Source organism: Natator depressus, chromosome 3 (genome assembly GCF_965152275.1).
Source record: "Natator depressus isolate rNatDep1 chromosome 3, rNatDep2.hap1, whole genome shotgun sequence".
Lineage (NCBI taxonomy): Eukaryota > Metazoa > Chordata > Testudines > Cheloniidae > Natator > Natator depressus.
The window spans coordinates 189,736,924-189,758,735 of record NC_134236.1 but is presented as its reverse complement, the minus strand read 5'-3'; the positions used below and the strand labels follow the sequence as shown (position 1 = coordinate 189,758,735).

General features: G+C 49.0%; 1 protein-coding gene across 2 annotated transcripts in view; it reads left to right on the top strand.

Annotated features, from left to right (window-relative positions):
• The window catches only part of USP34 (ubiquitin specific peptidase 34), a 275,304-nt gene that overhangs the window by 112,971 nt on the left and 140,521 nt on the right, over positions 1-21,812 (top strand). For both annotated transcript variants that reach the window (XM_074949535.1, XM_074949534.1), the window contains exon 23: positions 323-436. In XM_074949535.1, coding sequence (XP_074805636.1) covers positions 323-436 — 114 coding nt within the window. The remainder of the gene's footprint in view (positions 1-322; positions 437-21,812) is intronic.

Below are 21,812 nucleotides of genomic sequence, written 5' to 3'. Positions count from 1 at the left end.
ATGTTAGCAAATTATCCTGTTGCTGACAACAGTTTAAGTGCTAATGTTACAGTGCTGAAAATGTTGTCCAGTCTAAACAGTTTCCAGCACCAATTCAAGGGGGGTCCATTGGGGACGATTGTCATCATTGGTGGCTTTGTCTGTACAAAGAGATTCACATCTTTTGCTAAAACAAAACTTTACTGACTTTATAATTTTAAAGTCTGTTTTGGGGTGGTAGTGAAGTTATTGTGTGTTTTGAGAAAATAAGTGCCCTGAAATCATTGCCATCTGTATCATTGTCAATTTTCTTTTCATACTAAGGCATGTTTATTTTATTTAGATGCCACAGCTAAAACCTGAAACTATTAGTATGACTGGTCTAAACCTGTTTCAACATTTATGCAACTTGGCCCGATTGGCTACCAGTGCATATGATGGTGGCTCAAACTCAGAGGTAAGTATGGACATCATGCTACAATTTCCCTTCTTCCCTAAAATTAAGTTAATTCTCTGTACATTTTTAGCTATATCTTAATATCCTTAATATCCTTATTTAGTGAGAGGTATTGATCATGAAGTGGCATTAAATCACAACCCTGTATTGGAGGCAATGCAGAAGTCCACTCTAGTGAGAGCTCTGATAACTATAGGTCTCAAAGTTTTTAGGTGCATGGGGGACTGTGAGTGATGCCCCACTTCTTAATGCTTGCATTCCTCTACTTCATCTGTTGTGGAGAGGAATGGACTATGATCGTGACTCCTCTCTATGCCCCCTGGCAAGGACTGCAGTTATGTGGGTTGTTTTCTAATTTCTCTGGGTAGGGGATCGATGAGAGGCCACAAAGAAAATGCAGGCTGCTTCTGTCCACCCCCTACTGCCCGTGCATGTCTACAGGGTTTTCTCACTCTGGCCATAAATGAAATGTGTTAAATAATATTTGTTTAGGTAGGTAAATCAGAATAGGTCTTTGTGATGTTTACCTTTAGTAGTAATAAATGCATAGTACATGATAATCTTCACAGACTTAACAACATATTCATTTTGATTAGAAATATGTCATGATATAATCTATCTTATATTCATATCATATGCTGTAGATGATAGAACATCTCTCCCTGATAGATTCTTAAGGTGTTCTTACACCATAAAGCACCTCAGAAACGTAACCATATTTGAAGTGGACATTAGCAACCAATTGATACACTGATGAACAGTATCCTGTGGGGAGGGCCTGTGTGGATATGCATGTGAAAATTTTGATTGAGTTCACTGATGCAAACCTCTGTTCTTGCAACAAGTGCCATGAGATCTTTAATGTTCATGTGTGCCAGACAGGACCTCTGTTTTTAAGGTCTCCTCTGAAAGTATTTCCATTTATGAAAGATGAAAATTTAGCGTCTTGAATTTCACAAATACACTTTCTCTCTACGATTTAAAAAAAAAAAAAATCTGGGGGGTGGGGAAGGGGGGGATTTTAATGCTGATAATACAAATAGCTTGTGGCTATTCTGCAGTGGAAGATACTTTTAAATAATAAATAACTTACAGTGCATACAAACAGTAACAAATCAGAGACAAAATAAAATAAGTCATTCATCACAATTACATCATTAAAGGTTCTGTCATGCCTATTAGGCACAGTTCTGGGTTGGGATGGTGTAAAACTATCTACTGGATGGGGCGATCCCAATAGAAATAAGCCTTCTGGAAACAAAATTTCTCCTGGAGATGTCTGGGATGTGACAACTCCATACCATTCCAGCATGAAACTGCCAGACAGGAATGATAAAGTCCATAATGATATAATTGTAGCAGCTGGTAGAATTCCTCCATGCCTGCTATTACACCTTTTCACTGGGTGTAGCAAGCTAGCCCTGGCATACTGGTCTTGCCTTGCAGACTAGTGCAGAAGGAGAACAGGACTGTGTTCCTTTTGGGTGGTGGTTGCCCACCAGAACACTAGCAGAGACCAGTCGCTGCACTACAAAGTCAGGAAATATGATTTATGACAAGGCTTGTGTGTGGGGTGCAAAGAGAGTGAGGAGTTTTTTTGTGTATTTTTTCCTCTCCCCCCACCTTTCTTTGCACATATGTAAGAGTCTGTCAGAATCTGGCCCAAAATGTTTATATGAAACGCTTGTCGTAAATACTAAAAGCTACTAAACATGTTGGAAACTGTTTAAAAAAAAAAAAAGAAGAGGAGAAATAGTTGAGCTTGCTTATGAAACACATTTTTAATCATTAGTAGTATTTCACTTTCGGTTACTGTACTTTACATTGTCTTTTATGCACAGTGTTGCACGTATTAAGAACAAAAGTGGTACTGTTCTTATGAAGTATCCAGGCTGAATTTCTCATAGTGAAAGTTGTGTTTTGTGCTGCTGATGTAGTAAATAATAATGTTCTAGAACTAGTTCAGGAACTATTTAAATAAAACAAGAAAGATGCAAATATTTATTATGATATAAATTATATAAATATTTCACTTGCATTGATGAAGCCCATCTAATTTTTGGCAATCTATATATAGTGTATTAGAAACATAATTATCTATAATTTTTAGTTCTTTGAATGTGTCAAATTGGATTCCACTGTAGTACGCATGTGCCTCAAGCATGTGAGATTGGAGTCTTTTTAATAGCAGTGGCCGCTGGGCCTGCGCGTGCTGCCTCATGCTCACATGTGAGGGCATAAAAGGCAGAGTGGCCATGACCGTCTGATAGTTCCCTTTTGCTGCCCCTGGCAGTGAGAGAGAACTCCGTGGTGTGTATTCTGCTACTGTCTTTAGTGTTTGCTAATCTTCGTTTTCAACACGATCTTGTGAAGAATTTGCTCCCCTTTCTTCAAAAATCTACAATCAAATCTGATTTAAAAAACAAAAAAACCCCAAACCATGACCTGGTTCAACAAACCCCCTGTACAGTGGGGTCAGGTGTGTAATACTAACTGCCGTGCATCGTGACGGACTCTAATGGTATGTCTACATTGCAATGTAAGCCCAGGGTTATTGGGACTCGAGTCAGCTGACCGTGGGTTAGTGAACCCAGGGCTTGAGCATCTTCACAGATTGTTAACCCTATGTTAAGAATTTTCTAACCTGAGCTCGAACCTGGGGTTCTGGAGTCCACACTGCATCATGCAGGCCCAAGTGAAACCAACCGTATCCCAGACTCCCTCCCGAAATGTGGCCAGTCCAGCCCTTTGACGATGGTGCTCTATAGGAAAACTTGACTGTCCACCATGCATGTTTCAGGAAGTTTGCTCTGTAGGATGTGTTGGCAGGCTAGTCAGTCATTTTGGTCTGTGCACTCCCAGCTACCAGACCCAGCAATGTGGAGGACGGTGTCTTTTGAAGAACTTCTCCTGCTTGAGCTTTCACTCCTGTGTCAGGAAACAGGCAGAGCTTCCATCAGGTGCTGGTGGACGTTTTGATCGCGTCTTGTAACCTCTCCAAAGGCACCTGTCAGAGCCTATGATGGAGCACAAGGAAGAGGCGGAGGAGACAGACACGGCAGACCCAAACTGGCTGATGCTGCTTATGACACTTCCTACAGCCACTGATGCGTGCTATGAAGACCAGTGCTTCTGGAGCACGGTCACAAACACAGACTGGTGGGACCACATCATTTTGCAGAGCTGAGATGACCAGCAGTTGATCCAGAACTTTCACATGAAGACAGCTACATTTCTGGAGCTTTGTGAGCAGCTTACCCCGACCCTCCACTGTGAAGACCGTATGCATGAGGGTGATGTTCCTGCTTCGTTGGTTGCTGTAACCCTATAGAACCTGGCCTCTCTAGACTGCTACATGTCCATTGCCAACCAAGTTGATGTTGGAAAGTTGACTGTGGGTAAAATGGTGGCTGAGGTTTTTGAGGCAATTAGGTGTATGGTTTAGTCCGCAGTAGCGGATATAACTGATATTCCTGAAGTAACTGCTGGCTTTGAGAGAATGAGGTTTCCAAACTGCACCGGGGCCATCGGTGAAATTCATGTGCCCATAGTTTGCCCTCCTCAAAGAGCACATGAGTACATAAATCACAAAGGGTAATACTTCATTGTTATGCAGGCCTTATGGACCACAGAGGTTGACATATTAATAACAATGTGGGTTGTACTGGGAAAGTTCACGATGCCAGGGTTTCCCCCCCCCCCCCCCCATTCTGGAGTCTATATTTGTGACAGACTGGGACACTATTCCCACCAAATGATGGTGTCATAAATGGAGTCCGTGTCTCCATGGTTTTCTGGGGTACCCTGAGTACCCCCTTTTTCCTTAGTATATGAAACTGTACTCTGATTTCAGAGACCCTGGCAAAAGAAGTTAATTACACTTTCAGTGGGTATAGAATGGTAGCTTTATGAATGTGCTTTTGTGGCAGGGGCTCATAGGTTGTGGGGAGTTATAGTGCTTGGGGAGGGGTGGGGGTTGACTGCATGGCAATCGATTTATGAATGACGTGACCACTTATCAAATGTAGCGTGGTGGGAGGTCTGGCATTGATTCAGAGTTTGGATTGATGTAAGGAAGTGACTGAAGAATGGATTGATGTAGACAAATGTATTGAGGAATAGTGTTTGCATACTAATTCCTAATTGTCCCTGATCATATGTTTCCCTTTATTTTAAATACACATTGTATGATGTGATGTAGTGATAATATACACTTCCTTGATTAAATAAAAAGCTTTATTTATAAAAATGTATTAGAAAAGTACAACAATAACCCATTGCCCAGCAGGCCATCTGCCATTACCACTCCAAAACACCAGGAACAACAGAACCTTCAAAAAAATCCCCAAAAACCCCAAACCAAAACCACCAACAAAGTGCATGAACAAAAGCAAACAGTGAAACCATGTACAAGACGGAAACCCCCTACCATTGCATGACCTCTGTTTTCCTTTCCCTTTCTTCCCTATTTGCTGTGCTCTTGCTGTCAAGGGAGGGGGGTGGAGGCATCTAAAGAGGATGGGGTAAATATGGAGGGCTACATGGGGCAAAGTTGCTCTGCCCAGCTGATCTTGTTGTCCCGATTGCATGGGCCACCCAGCCACAGAGTTTTCCAAGATGCTTCTGGACTGCATCGCAGGATACTGCACATTGACTCTTGCAGCCATTAGTGATATGAGTCATTCAAATAGTTCTTTCTGCTGAGCTCTGCCCTCTTCCCTTGCTTCGCAGTTCCTGGAACAGGAATGGTGGCAAAGTGCCTGCTCCCGTGCTGAAACCCTGTCCTTAAGCTGTGCATCCAGCCTGAACCTTTCCTTTTGCCTCTCACTATGCCTTTCCTCTAGCCATGTCCCTCTGTCTCTTTGGTACTGGACTGCTTGTTGACCCTCTCCAGAGCTTCAGCCATAAGTTCATCATGGAAATGCTTCCTCTTGGAATGGTCCATGAAGGTATGTTGGTCCAGACTTCTTCTGCATGTGGGCAAGCTGTGGAGATACTGCAGCCACTAGAGGTCATGGGGCCTGGAACAGGACAAGACCCAAAGGGTTGTTGTCTCAAATAGGTCAGTGCAGGAGCACAGAAAAGTTACTTTTCAAAACTGAACTTCAGTGTATTATGAGAGGGATGCTTCATACCACAGAAGCTCCCTGGACACAGCCTGGTTCATCTCAGCGAAAGAAGTGCTGAGACAATGGTAAGTTAAAAATTCAAATCTGTTTTTTGTTTTCTAAAAATTGAAGAACTACGTGGGTTTGGGGTGTGTGCCATCAGTGGCCATGCTACAAAAGTTTTTTCTATTTCAGGCCTTCTGCATTTTGGAGGACATAATAGTTCTTGTGGTACCCAATTGGCAGAGAGGGAGATGTTATTTTAAGCTGCTGGTGGGAAACCTCCCGTGTATGTAGCTGAAGTATTCAAACGTATAATGACTGAACAACGCATCTCTGAGTGGAGTGGGCTGGTCAACAACTGGGATGGCCTTAGAAAATACCCCCGTCCCTGATCTGACTACCTATCTGGAGTTCCTGCTTCAGGAAAAGTTTGCAGCTATCAACACCTGGGACTGTGTCTTTCTCGTCCTCTGTCCCCTCCCCTGCCACATTTCTGGACAGAATTTCAAACCCCAGTTGAATTTGGCATAAACGATGTTGTCACCTATGGACTGCATGGACTATCTTTAACTGAAATGGACTAGATTTGTAAATGGAAAACATTTCCACCTCCCCCCTCTGCAGTTCGCTGGTTCCAGGCGGCTCATTACACCGTTAAGTGGTTATAGAGTGGTGTACTTACAGACATGGCAATGTAAGGTTATTTTTAAAAAACAGGCATGCCCTGGCAAAAATCTATACCTTCTTAAATAAAAATTCACTTTCAGTGCATTTTTACTGTTTGCATTTATTTCCTGGTTGCCATTTTGAACTCCAGTGGGAGGGAGAAGGAGAGGGGGAGCTGCTGGTGGCATAGAATCCTCTGTTAGCTGATATGAGCTGCTAGCTGGGGCTTCTAATAACTTTTGCATTGGTTCATAGAACGGAAGTCCCTCCCATTGCTGTATTAATAAACATTAAAATGGAGCCAGAAACTTACTGCACTCAGGGGTGACTTCTGTCCCTTCCATGTCTGCTGCAGGCTGCGCAGCGGACTGTTCTTTGCGGGGTATCAAACAGCTCCTCTGAGTGAGGCCTCAGGATGTTCTGTTGCTGCTCTTGCTCCAGAGCCTTTTCTGGAACCGGTTTCAGCAACACAGTCACTTCTCTGTTCTCACTTGATGCCTGCCGCTCGCACCTGTCAGTCCCCATGCTGGATTCTGGGGCTAACAGGTCACCATCCTGGCTGACCAGGTCATCGGTCACCACCATGGCTCTGGCTTTGGCGCAGTGCTCAGCATCCAGTCAAACTCATCATAAAATGAGCATGATGTTGGTGAGTTACCTGTGGTTCTGGTCCCTGGTTTTCCTTTACTCAATCTTGAGCTGCTTACTCTGCTCCCTGTGCTGGTCACAAGGTGGGAAATTTGCAATGCTGCTAACCTCTTTGCTATTTCCTGGTATACGTGGTCTGCTTCCATTTCCGTGAAGTGGAGATTCTTGGGATAGAGAGGACAAAGGAAATTGACTCATGGGATTGTGGAATATTTTTGGTGGATTTCCAGGACTCAAGTTGAGGGGTGGGAGGGGAGGGCTGCGTCAACACTGCAAAACAATAGGGCTGGAACCCTAGGTCCCAGCTTGACTCGGGCTCAAACCCTTCAGCCCTGCAGGATCCTAGGACCCTAGGTTTGAGCCCAAGACTGAGAGATTTGTGTGTAGATGGAGAGGGGGTTTGGGCTGAAGCCTGAGTCTGAGCCCAGGCTTACATTGCAGTGTAGATAGATGCTAAGATATCTGGATTCAAACCCTGCTCTTCATGTGACGGTCTTATCCTGCTTACAGATGGCCACATAATTGCTGTGGGGAAAGCCACATCCCAGATGTATGTTCAGTTTGCCACTCCTTTTCCTCCAGAAACGAAGTCCATAGACCTTCATTTCAGACTGCCTCTACTAGAGCAGTCTATGCTGATTTGGAGGAAACTGAAACTACCAAACCACCCTCGGCTAGTGTCCCCTCGAGAAGGCAGCCCACACTGTGGTCCAGTAGCGGAAAAAGGCAGCAAAGAAGGCACCGAGATCCACTGGCACCAGCAGCCTTGACACCAGTCCAGTATTGTCAGACCTGGACAATTCCCCCAACACCATAGACAGTCATTGAGAGGCAGGGCCAGACAGAGCATAGGCAGAAATAAAGCTCCAAACATCACATGGGTCTGTCTTAGTAGGAGGTTCGTAAACACCAGTCTTCCAGAGACACAACCTCAAAGCCCTCTGTGGCTTCAAGGACTAGAGAGACAAGCTCTGCTGGCAGAACACACAGAAGGAATGTCCTGATACTGATCTTGACGCCAACATCTATACCTTCCAGCTCTAGCGCCAAGGATTGAACCCATCACTGCCACAACATATATATTGGAGGGGGTGTATCTCCACCTGAGACATCCTCAGCATAGAGACTATTGTTGGCACTGGCTCCCCTAGGACCAAGATCATGTCGTACTCTATCACCTCTGTTCAAGGAAATATGCTCCTTGTGACCATTGGCCATTTGTTCTCACCAGCATCGAGCAGGGAGCCATCTCCCCTGTGACTGGCAGAGGATCCAACAGAAAATACTGGGGGCTCCCTGTTCAGTGCTCCACCACAAGTGAAACACAAGTGGCAGTGGACTGGCCAAACTCAACCCAGCCAGTACCCATACAACATGCTGCCCTGCCCATAAAGGGGACTACCTTTACTCCTGTCTCAAAGCAGATTCCCCCTCCCACTTGTTCCTAAAAAGTTCTAGCAGAATCATGAACTAGACCTTCCATGCTGGAGCCAGATTTCAGTCTCTTTGAACAGGTTGAGATGGCACTGGCGGTGCTTCAGCAGTTGTCATCACTGGTTGAGGCAATGACATCAGCTACAATACTGCCACCAGACTATTTCAAGAGTGTTCCAGGACCTCCTGGAACAGATTGACCCAGATTGGAGAGATTCTGGATCCCAAGACCTTGGTGATTCCAGGTAATATTCTGTAAGCTCTTTGACATCCTGAAATTAACTCCAACTGGGATTGCCCTCCCCATTAGTGGGGGCTGTGCTCAACCCAGCATAGGAACTTTGGCCACTGGCCACTTTCCCGTCTACATCAAAGAGGGCAGAAAAATGGTACTTAAAACATTTTATGGCCATCCTCATTCAGGGTCACTAGTGGTATCTGTGGAAGAAGAAAAATAAACATTAAGGGCACACCGAAAGAGGAGACCATAAGCGGAATCTTTTCGGACACAAGTAATATTCTTCCACCTCTCTACACTTAGAATCATAGAATATCAGGGTTGGAAGGGACCTCAGGAGGTCATCTAGTCCAACCCCCTGCTCAAAGCAGGACCGATCCCCGACTAAATCATCCCAGCCAGGGCTTTGTCAAGCCTGACCTTAAAAACTTCTAGAGAAGGAGATTCCACCACCTCCCTAGGTAACGCATTCCAGTGTTTCACCACCCTCCTAGTGAAAAAGTTTATCCTAATATCCAACCTAAATCTCCCCAACTGCAACTTGAGACCATTACTCCTTGTTCTGTCATGTGCTACCACTAAGAACAGTCTAGAGCCATCCTCTTTGGAACCCCCTTTCAGGTAGTTGAAAACAGCTATCAAATCCCCCCTCATTCTTCTCTTTTGAAGACTAAACATCCCCAGTTCCCTCAGCCTCTCCTCATAAGTCATGTGTTCCAGTCCCCTAATCATTTTTGTTGCCCTCCGCTGGACTCTCCAATTTATCCACATCCTTCTTGTAGTGTGGGGCCCAAAACTGGACACAGTACTCCAGGTGAGGCCTCACCAATGTCGAATAGAGGGGAACGATCACGTCCCTCGATCTGTTGGCAATGCCCCTACTTATACATCCCAAAATGCCATTGGCCTTCTTGGCAACGAGGGCACACTGTTGACTCATATCCAGTTTCTTGTCCACTGTAACCCCTAGGTCCTTTTCCGCAGAACTGCTGCCTAGCCATTCGGTCCCTAGTCTGTAACGGTGCATTGGATTCTTCCGTCCTAAGTGCAGGACTCTGCACTTGTCCTTGTTGAACCTCATCAGATTTCTTTTGGCCCAATCCTCCAATTTGTCTAGGTCCCTCTGTATCCTATCCCTACCCTCCAGCGTATCTACCACTCGTCCCAGTTTAGTGTCATCTGCAAACTTGCTGAGAGTGCAATCCACACCATCCTCCAGATCATTTATGAAGATATTGAACAAAAGCGACCCCTGGGGCACTCCACTTGATACCGGCTGCCAACTAGACATGGAGCCATTGATCACTACCCTTTGAGCCCGACAATCTAGCCAGCTTTCTATCCACCTTATAGTCCATTCATCCAGCCCATACTTCTTTAACTTGCTGGCAAGAATACTGTGGGAGACAGTGTCAAAAGCTTTGCTAAAGTCAAGGAACAACATGTCCACTGCTTTCCCTTCATCCACAGAGCCAGTTATCTCGTCACAGAAGGCAATTAGATTAGTCAGGCATGACTTGCCCTTGGTGAATCCATGCTGACTGTTCCTGATCACTTTCCTGTCCTCTACGTGCTTCAGAATTGATTCCTTGAGGACTTGCTCCATGATTTTTCCAGGGACTGAGGTGAGGCTGACTGGCCTGTAGTTCCCAGGATCCTCCTCCTTCCCTTTTTTAAAGATGGGCACTACATTAGCCTTTTTCCAGTCATCTGGGACCTCCCCCGATCACCATGAGTTTTCAAAGATAATGGCCAATGGCAGTTGGCATCCGCCAACTCCTTTAGCACTCTCGGATGCAACACATCCGGCCCCATGGACTTGTGCTTGTCCAGCTTTTCTAAATAGTCCCGAACCACTTCTTTCTCCACAGAGGGCTGGTGTCCTCCTCCCCATGCTGTGCTGCCCAGTGCAGTATTCTGGGAGCTGACCTTGTTCGTGAAGACAGAGGCAAAAAAAGCATTGAGTACATTAGCTTTTTCTACATCCTCTGTCATGAGGCTGCCTCCCTCATTCAGTAAGGGGCCCACGCTTTCCTTGACTTTTTTCTTGTTGCTAACATACCTGAAGAAACCCTTCTTGTTACTCTTAACATCTCTTGCTAGCTGCAACTCCAGCTGTGATTTGGCCTTCCTGATTTCACTTCTGCATGCCCGAGCAATATTTTTATACTCATCCCTGGTCATTTGTCCAAACTTCCACTTCTTGTAAGCTTCTTTTTTGTATTTAAGAGCAGCAAGGATTTCACTGTTAAGCCAAGCTGGTCGCCTGCCATATTTATTATTCTTTCTACACATCGGGATGGTTTGTCCCTGTAACCTCAATAAGGATTCTTTAAAATACAGCCAGCTCTCCTGGATTCCTTTCCCCCTCATGTTATTCTCCCAGGGGATCTTGCCCATCAGTTCCCTGAGGAGGTCAAAGTCTGCTTTTCTGAAGTCCAGGGTCTGTATTCTGCTACTCGCCTTTCTTCCTTGTGTTAGGATCCTGAACTCGACCGTTTCATGGTCACTACCTCCCAGGTTCCCATCCATTTTTGCTTCTCTTCCCGGTTTGTGAGCAACAGGTCAAGAAGAGGTCTGCCCCTAGTTGGTTCCTCCAGCACTTGCACCAGGAAATTGTCTCCTACATTTTCCAAAAACTTCCTGGATTGCTTGTGCACCGCTGTATTGCTCTCCCAGCAGATATCAGGGTGATTGAAGTCTCCCATGAGAACCAGGGCCTGCGATCTAGTAACTTCTGCGAGTTGCCGGAAGAAAGCCTCGTCCACCTCATCCCCCTGGTCTGGTGGTCTATAGTAAACTCCCACCACGACATCACCCTTGTTGCTCACACTTCTAAACTTAATCCAGAGACTCTCAGGTTTTTCTGCAGTTTCATACTTGAGCTCTGAGCAGTCATACTGCTCTCTTACATACAGTGCAACTCCCCCACCTTTTCTGCCCTTCCTGTCCTTCCTGAACAGCTTATATCCATCCATGACAGTACTCCAGTCATGTGTGTTATCCCACCAAGTCTCTGTTATTCCAATCACATCATAATTCCTTGACTGTGCCAGGACTTCCAGTTCTCCCTGCTTGTTTCCCAGGCTTCGTGCATTTGTATATAGGCACTTGAAGTAACCTGCTGATCGCCCCTCTTTCTCAGTATGAGGAAGGAGCCCTCCCCTCTCACGCGCTCCTGCTCATGCCTCCTCCCAGTATCCCACTTCCCCACTTACCTCAGGGCTTTGGTCTCCTTCCCCCGGTGAACCTAGTTTAAAGCCCTCTTCACTAGGTTAGCCAGCCTGCTTGTGAAGATGCTCTTCCCTCTCTTCGTTAGGTGGAGCCCGTCTCTGCCTAGCACTCCTTCTTGGAACACCATCCCATGGTCAAAGAATCCAAAGCCTTCTCTCCGACACCACCTGCGTAGCCATTCGTTGACTTCCACGGTTCGACGGTCTCTACCCAGGCCTTTTCCTTCCACGGGGAGGATGGACGAGAACACCACTTGCACCTCAAACTCCTTTATCCTTCTTCCCAGAGCCACGTAGTCCGCAGTGATCCGCTCAAGGTCATTCTTGGCAGTATCATTGGTGCCCACATGAAGAAGCAGGAAGGGGTAGCGATCCGAGGGCTTGATGAGTCTCGGCAGTCTCTCCGTCACATCGCGAATCTTAGCTCCTGGCAAGCAGCAGACTTCTCGGTTTTCCCGGTCGGGGCGGCAGATAGATTACTCAGTCCCCCTGAGGAGAGAGTCCCCGACCACCACCACCCGCCTCCTTCTCTTGGGAGCGGTGGTCGTGAAACCCCCAACCCTAGGACAGTGCATCCCATGTCTTCCAATCGGTAGAGTCTCCTTCTGCTCCCTTCCCTCAGACGTATCATCTGGTCCACTCTCCGCATTAGTACCTGTGGAGAGAACATGAAAACGGTTACTTGCCTGTATCTGCCCTGCTGGTACATGGACGTTCCCCTTTTTTCTTCTGGAGGTCACATGATGCCAAATTTCTTCACCATCCTTCTGTCCCCGATGTGCAGTCTGCTCTGAATCTTCAGAACCTTGTGCCCGTAGAAGCCTATCCTGACATCCGTCCAGGAAATCTTCAGTTTCTCTTATGCAACGCAGGGTCGATATCTATTGCTCCAGACCTTGAACCTTCTCTTCCAGTATGGAGACCAGCTTGCACTTTGTACAGACAAAGTCGCATCTGTCCTGTGGAAGAAAGACAAACATAGCACATCCAGTGCAGGTCACAACAGCTGAACACCCCCCATCCATATTACCTTCCTTCTACGAGCTTCCTCAGGAGTTGTAATAATTACTCAGAGAATCCGGCAAGATGTAAGCCTCAGTGGGCTCTCCCCAGGCGAACTCCCAGGCAAACTCCTTTTGTTAGCTGCTCTGCTGTTCGCTGCTCAGCTGGTTCGCAACTGACTGGCTTTTTGTGCAGTCAGGCCCACTTAAGGCTCACCTGGAAAAAAGCACACCCAGTTCCCGCCCTTTTCAAACAACCAATCAAGCACACAGCACACAGTCACACTGTCCTCACAACAAACACTCAGATACTCATCAACACAGCCTCCTTAATGCAGCCCTTAGTGTACCTCCTCTCAGGCAGATCCCAGGCAAACTCCTTTTGTTAGCTGCTCTGCTGTTCGCTGCTCAGCTGGTTTGCAACTGACTGTATCTCAAACTACCAGGCTGTCTTACATGAAACAGAATTTTCTTATTTGAGAGAGAATTACCTCCTCCTTAATCAGAATCCCACAGGAAACTGAGGAATTGAAAGATGTTATAAAGGAAGGCCAGATGGTTACAAAACCAGCTTTACAAATAGCCATGGATACATCAGACCTGACTGCCAGGTCAATGGTTGCTGCTTTCACCATGAAATGAGCCTCCTGATTATGAGTGTCTAACATCCGTAAGGAGGTGCAGTACACCATTGGGGAGTTTGCTGTTTGTGGGATGGAGTTCTTCAGCAACTGAATGTATGAGGAATTCCATTCACTTAAAGATTCTAGGGTCATGCTATGATCACTAGCAATTTATACTTATCTCTCTGCTGTAGGCCCTACAAGTACCAGCCTCAACAGAAATGAAGAACACCATCATACTCTGAGTCCACAACCTGAGAACTCACCCAGAAAGAGACCCCAGTACTCCAAGAGACGCCCTCCTTTGTCATGCACCCAACACCACCTTAGAGGTAGCAGGTTTGATGGGAATGTCTGGAGCCACACTTGAGGCAAAGTGAAGCCTATTATGATCTTCGGAAGCTGCCTTGCCCCTTTCCATTGGGTTTCTTCACACTACACACAGTCAACCTGTGGAACTCTCTGCCAGAGGATGTTTTGAAAGCAAAGACTATAACAGGTGTGACAAGGTCGGGTCAGATGGCCACAGGAGAGTAATAGAAGGCAGATATATTAGCCCCAGGTTAATCAGGTCCCCTTTCCCTGGGTAAGGTAACAGAACAATCAGGAATCTTCTGGAGACAATTAAGACCCGGAGTAGAGAGCAGGCCCGGGTTCCCCCCAAACCTCCCAACTTCTGACACAAGTCAGACACAGGAAGAGTCGAACTGGACTGTGGGTTCAGAAAAACGGCCAAGCTGAGGGCTGCCGTGAAGCTCCAAGGCGAGCAAATACGCCAATAAGCACAAGACCCACCAAGGTAGAGGAGGAACTTTGTCACACAGGGCTCAAAAAAGAACTACATAAATGAATGGAGGATAGATCCATCAATGGCTGTTAGACAGGATGGGCAGCGATGGTGTCCCTACCCTCTGTTTGCCAGAAGCTGGAAATGAGCGACAGGGGATGGATCACTTGATGATTATCTGTTCTGTTCATTCCCTCTGGGGCACCTGGCATTGACCACTGTCGGGAGAGAGGATTCTGGGCGAGATAGACCTTTGGTCTGACCCAGTATGGCCATTCTTATGTCAGTGAGAGCTTATTTTCTTGAGGACAGAGTTCTGTCACTACTGTTGTTTAGTAAACTAAATAAAATCAGATCCATCATTGAGCTGATATTTTATCGGTGGGGATTCCCACAATAGACCTGTTCACCACCAAGAAGAACATCAAGTTCCAGAACTTTTGCTGCACAGGGGGCATGAACCAGTGTTCATTTCTGGATGCCTTCCTTCTGCTGTGGAATTGAAGCCTCGTATATCCATTCCCCTGATTCCCAAGATGAAATCCAAAATTCAGGCAGGGCAAAGCCATGGTCATCCTTGCAGCTCCCTACTGGCTGAGACAGTTTTGCCTGACAGACCTACTAGAGATGTCCCTCCATCCCCCTATCCAGCTCCCAGAATGTCTGGACCTGATATTACAGAACCACAACACTGCAACTTGAAGTCATTTAATCTGACTTCATGGATATTAGCTGGCTCAGTACCTTTGAAAGAGATCCAAGAGATCTTGATCCAGTGCAGAAAGACCTGTGTATGAGAAGGATTTATTCCTCAGAATGGAAGGGGTTCTCTATATGGGCAGCCCAACACAATCCGGACCTGTTGCCGGCTCTGATCCCGAAGATCCTTGATTTCTTTTTGCGTTTAAAGCATTCTGGCCTTTTGTTCAGCTCCATTAAGGTCCACATTGCAATTGTTTAGGCTTGCTATCATCCTATACTGCTGCGCTTGGTCTTGTCTCACCTGCAGGTATTGAAGTTTCTCAATGGCCTATTACATATTTAACCACTGGTCATGTTAATGGGCTAGTCAAGTTACTCTTACAACACAAATCCTCTAGCAGGTCGACCAGATACGCGCCCTTCCCCCCTCATCCTCCGTATCTATCACTGCGGGTGATGACGACTCTCAGTGTAGTAGAAGGCAAAAGTAAAGGTGCGAACAGAACAAGGTTTATTAAACAAAGGATTCCACAACCAATAACAGTGAACAAGCAATAAAGGACTCTGATGTTAACAAACGAATAGGCTTGAAGCCAAGGAACCCAAGCAATACAGATGGTTGGTAGGTATACAATAGAGCAAGAAAACTAATACATCACCATGTCTCTGGCGAACATAGTACAGAACAGGATCATGCAAGGACTCAGGGACAGGAACTCGGGAATACACAGGAACAGCGCAGGAAATCAGGAACGATTGGGAACAACAGGTAAATAGGTCTTCTGCTCTTCTTATATGGTCTTTTGGTCTTGACTTGACGTCTCTGCTTGGATCACACACACTAGGTACTCGGCTGCTACTGGGGTGGACATCACAGAGTGCTGTGTGCTAAGTCCTTATATAACTTCCTGTCTCTAGGCAGATTACAGTTATAACATATGATCAATTACTGCCTTAATTTCAAAAGGGCACCAACTTAACAAACAAGAAGAGGTACCAACATGGAGGCCAAACAACAACCCTGGAAAAATAAAATAGCGATTTAGGAATTAGCCTTACAGTCAGAGAATCTACATTTGCATGAATTGCAAGGGGACTGGGGGAGACTCTTGACCACTCCATCCTTTATGCCCTCAGAGTAGTGTGAGGAAGCACAAAGCACATGCACAACCCCCATGGTAATTGGTGTTCAAAAGATACTGAGATTGTGGACATCAGGCATATGCACATGTACCGTGGGATCCAACATGATGATAACATCTCAAAGAACCACAGTTACTGTAGGGCAGAGGTAGTCAATAGGCAGACCGAGGGCCAAATCTGAACTTCCAGACACTTTCAGTGGACCGTACAGGCTGGAGCCGTGTGGCGCCATGGCTGCTCCCCAGCCGGGGTCTAACAGCTGGGCTGGGCTGCAGGGCACAGTGTGTCCTTGGCGGCTGCTTGTGCAGCCGCAGCCACACTAGCAGTAGCACAGTGATGTGTGGGGGAAGCAGTGACACACCCCTCCCCCCGTGAGCAGCTTATTGTGTCTCCACTACGCCCTGTCTCTCCAATCAGGGAACGATGTGGTGTCACATGCTCACTCTGCAGCTCAATCAGAGGGCAGGGCTGTCTGGGCCCTAATTCAAATTCTTCTCTGCTTTCCCTGGAGACAGCGGGGCTGGCTGGACTATGGAGCGGCCTTGGGCCCTACTGGGGCAACCTGGCTGGTAAGTGCCTGATTGGGTCCCGCAGCATCCACTTGTGCTGGGGCATCGAGTTTAGCACAGCAGCCCCCCCCCCCACTCGGACTCCTCCCGCCTAGCCTCATGTCCCCCCGCCCCCAAGCGGTCCACGGTGTCCCCACCCTGGCCTAGTGTCCTTCCCACTCCCATCCTTCGGGGCTGGTCCACAGAGCCCCCTCCCGCCCCCACTGGCCTCTTTTCCTCCCCAGTCTGCCTCTGGTCATCCGCTTCTGCAACATCCTGGCCTCCCCACATCTCCCCACGGCTACTCTCTGGAGTCTCCTTGTTTCCTACCACTACCAGAGTCTCTTTCCCTCCCTCTGCTATCCCAGTCCCCAAAGGGGCATCGCCCCACTAGCTGGATCAAAGTCCAACAGCTTCACTGCCTGGCTCTGAGCTCAGAAGTACTCACACACACCCACACCCTCCTTTGCTGCATATATCCCAGCTCATACCAATTCCTTTTCCTCCAGCCCACATCTCTGCCACTTGGCTCAGTTGGGGGCACAGGACCATTTGGAGAAAGAAGGGGGCGTGGCAACAGCAGGTGGCTCAAGCCAGCCCAGTGCATCCCATTTTCAGTTTAGGGAAATAAGGTCACCCTACTGTCAGGTCAGGTGGGGAGCTGGCAGGAAATTGGTTGTGCAATCAGGAGCTATGGAGAGGAGCTGGGTAGGTGGGTGGGTGTCTGTATCTTGACTATACCTTGACCAAGAAATTTGAACCTTGACAAAAAATAATGTACTAACCCAGCTGTAAATAAGTGTTCTGTGTATCTATTACACCACTGTTAAACCTGAGTAAAGATAGTCTAATAATTAGTGGATATAAATTGTATATTAAGTAGTAATATTTCTTCTTCTTCAAGTGCTTGCTCATGTGTATTCCACAGTAGGTGTGCGTGTGTGCCACGTGCACCGGTGCCGGAAGTTTTTCCCTTAGCAGTACCCATAGGGGAGGAGCACCGCTGCGACCTCTGGAGTGGCGCCTCTGTATTGTGCTATAAGGGGAGCCTAGAGCTCCCCCCACCCTCAGTTCCTTCTTGCCGCCCGTGAAGGTGTGTCGGAACTTCTTGCTCCAGCGTTGCTGCAGCCTTTCCAGTTGATCTTAGTGGTACCTTTAGCTAGTTGTTAGTAACTCGGGGAAAGTAGTTTCTCAGTTGTTAGAATGGGCCCGGGGCATGCCCCGTGCTCCAGGCTTCAAGTTGTGCGACTCCTGTCACTGTTCCATGCCAAGAAGTGATCCGCATGCTGAGTGTCTCCACTGCTTGGGCGAAACTCATGTGAGTGAACGCTGTAAGATCTGCAGGTCTTTCAAGCCGCGAACTAAGAAGGAGAGAGGCATCTGGCTTCATGCTCTCTTCATCGAATCGGCGCTCACTCCAACTCCAGTACCCCATGTGGACTTGGCACCGGGTGTCGAATCGTCGGTGCGCAGTGAAGCCCACTCCACCAGTCGGCACCGTTCCCCTTCCAAGAAACAAAGGAAGAGCTCGACTTCGCAGCGGCTCTGAGAGAAGGAAGTGGGAGAGCCTGGTCCTGCATTGGGCAGCCCTCGGTCCCCCCGGGCTCAAAACCTCCGACTCGTGCTGAGCAGAGTAGCCCGGCAGCGCCGACCCGCGCCTCTCCCGCGGTCAGGATGCCATCAACGCTGGAGGCTCTGCAGGCCACATGAGACATTCTGAGCTTGCTGGTGCCCGGGACGCCACCGGTGGCGGGCCCCCGGTCCCGAGGCAAACCGCAGCTGGGCGCTCGACAGGCCTCCCCAGCACAGCGCAGCTCTCACTCTGAAGACGGCTCTCTACTTTGTTCGGTACGCAGCGACCGGTCCACTTGAAGTTCGTGTCCACCACCCTCTACGCCAACCAGGATTCCATCTGGGCAGGAGTCCCTGGGTCCCTCCATTGCATGCAGCAGCGCGCTCAGGCCCTGAGATAGGCAGGCGCTCCTCTTCACGATGCAGCTATCGTAGCCGGTCTTGGCACGACTGACGTCGACGCTGGAGCTCCCGCTCTGTCAGGCGCCGCACACAGGGCTCCTGCCGCACGTCACTCGCACTGCAGCTCCAGGCGCCGAAGCGAGTCTCAAGACAGTACTTCCGGCGGGTACCGGTCCTTGACGTCGAGGTCCCAGTCCTGTGGAAGACAGCATCATAGGCACCGCCACTCCCACTGCTCCTATGGTACCATTTGGTTGGTGGTGACCTTGGCCTCGGCACCCAGCCGCCCCTCGTTGGGCCATACCGCTCAGCCGGACCAGATAGCGCCACCGGGCCCGCAGCCTGGACAGTGGCAAGGGGCCCCATGGCAGGGACAGTGGTGTCAATGGGCACCGTGGCTGCCGATGCCCACTCAGGCGGGAACCTGCTCAGTGGCCGGGGCATCCGAGGGCCCATCGGCTTCGTTATCTAGGTAGAGGGACAAGTCGACAGGTCATGAGTCATCTGCTCTGTGCCTGGACTACGACCTGGGGGTTGATCCCCCGGCACAGGCTGAGGCCCACAGCCCTGTGCCGGCCTCCTCTCCTGCACCGGATGACACCATCACGGCACCGCCGCCCTCTGCTCCACAGGAAGACTTCAGGACGCATCAAGACCTGCTAAAGCGGGCGGCGTCAAGCCTCGAGCTGCAGGCCGAGGAGATGGAGGGCCTGTCTGATTCCCTCTTTAATGTACTGTCCTCCTCGGTGCCGGGCTGTGTGGCTTTACCCCTTCACCAAGGAGTAGCCAACAATTCCAATGCCTTGTGGCTAACTCCTGCCTCTTTGGCCCTGATTTCCAAGAAGGCTGAGAGGAAGTATTTCTTTCCAGCCAAGAATCACAAATACCTCTACTTTTACCCAGCACCTAACTCTCTCGTAGTGGAATCTGTGAACCACTGGGAGTGGCAGGGCCAGCCCGTGCCCACCCCCAAGAAAAAGACGCCAGGAGACTAGACTCTTTCGGTAGAAAACTTTAGTCCTCTTTGAGTTTTCATCTCAGGGTGGCCAACCATCAGGCCTTACTGAGCCGATGTGATTTTAATTTGTGGGAGTCCCTGCCCAAAGTTCGAGCCACTCCTCCCAGAGCGGGATAGGAAGGACTTTAAGGCATTGGTGGACGAGGGGGCGACTGCAGCCAAAGCTGCCCTGCAGGCAGCGTCGGACGCGGCAGATACGGCAGCTCGCTTGATGGTCTCCACAATCTCCAAGCGCAGGGCATCATGGCTCCTCCTGTCCGGGTTTTTGGCGGAGGCCCAGTCCCTCATGCAGGACCTGCCGTTCAATGGGAAAGCCCTGTTCACCGAACAGATGGACGTCAGGCTGCACGGGATGAAAGACTCTCGCACCACCCTGCAGACCTTGGGCCTATACGTCCCTCTGGCTAAGGACAAGGCCAAACCGCAGACGTCTGCTCACCCTGCACAGAACAGATGTGAGCCCCCTTACAAGAGGCTGAGAGACCAAAAGCACTGGCCTCAACGACAGTCCCGCTCTGCCCCACAGGCTGGGCCCTCTAAGGGCAAGATGCAGGGAATGAGGCGGTTTTGACTATTTGCAGGGGGCACCAGGGTAGTTGTCATGGAAACCTCCCTACTAATAAAGTTTGTGTTTGGCAACTGATTGTCTGCCTTCCATGGGGAATGGTCACGAATAACCTCGGACCGCTGGGTCCTCAACACCATTTCCAAGGGCTACACATTGCAGTTCAGTTCACCCCCACCCAACCATGCCCCCATCCCTGGTGGGCTTGGGGGACCAGAGCATGTTCACCTCCTAGGTCAGGAGGTGGAATGACTACTACGCCTGGGGCGGTGGAGAGAGTGCCAGTAGAATTCCAGGACAGGGGCTTCTACTCCCGATATTTCCTGATCCCAAAGGCGAAAGGGGGTCTCAGGCCCATCCTAGATCTGCGGAATCTCAGTCAGTTTATGGTCCGCTCCTAGTTCCCCATGATGTCCCCTGGCTTCTATTATCCCCTCCCTGAACCCGGAGGACTGGTACGTGGCCCTGGACTTTCAGGACGCGTATTTCCACATCCGTATTTTCGAAAGGTGCAGGTGCTTCCTCCGTTTCCTGGTGGGGCCCAACCACTACCAGTTCATGGTTCTCCCGTTTGGCGTATCCATGGCGCCCAGGGTATTCACAAAGTGTATGGCGGTGGTGGCGGCCTACCTCAGACGAGAAGGGGTCCAGATGTTCCAATATCTGGATGATAGACTTCTCAAGGGCAACTCACGGTCTCAGGTAAGGGCGCATGTGGATCTGCTCCTGTCTATATGTGCCAGTCTCGGCCTGTTAGTAAACAAGACCAAATCAATGCTGGTCCCGGTACAGCGCATAGAATTCATAGGGGCACTACTGGACTCCTTAAGGGCCACAGTCTCTCTCCCAGTGGCAGGTTCGAAACCCTCAGAGGTCTCATCGCCTCGGTCATGGCTTTTCCGGTGACAACAGCAAGGGTGTGCCTTCAGATCCTGGGACACATGGTGGCATGCACATATGTGGTCTGCCACGCCAGGCTCCGAATGAGGCCCCTCCAGCAATGGCTAGCCTCCCACTTCTCCCAGGCACGGGACGGCCTGGACAAGGTCCTCACGGTACCGACCCTGGTAATTACCTACCTACAATGGTGGTCCTCCCCGGGCAACATGCTCCAAGGGGTTCCTTTCCGGGAGACGGCCCCGTCAATAGACCTGGTGTCCAATGCATCGGACTTGGGCTGGGGAGCCCACATAGGGAACATGCAAACCCAAGGGATGTGGTCAATCTTGGACATGTCCCTCCATATAAATATCAGGGAGCTCAGGGCGATACGGTTGGCGTGTGTAGCTTTCATCACGCAGCTTCACTGCAAGGTGGTCAGAGTCCTTACGGACAACACTGCTGCGCTGTTCTACATCAACAGGCAAGGTGGGGCATGGTCCTCGGCTCTGTACCGGGAAGCTCTGAGCTTATGGGAGTTCTGTATAGCCCATGACATCTCCCTGAGGGCTTTCCACCTACCGGGCGCCCGCAATACACAGGCCTATTGCCTCAGCAGAGTTTTCTCCCCCCATTACGAGTGGTCGCTCCACTCAGAGGTCACTCACTGGCTCTTCTGAGAGTGGGGAATTCCCCACATGGACCTGTTCGCGACCTGCCAGAACCGGCGTTGCCCCCGGTTTTGTTCCGGGCGGGGGTTGGGAAGGGATGCGATCTCAGATGCCTTCCTCCTGCAGTGGTCGGAC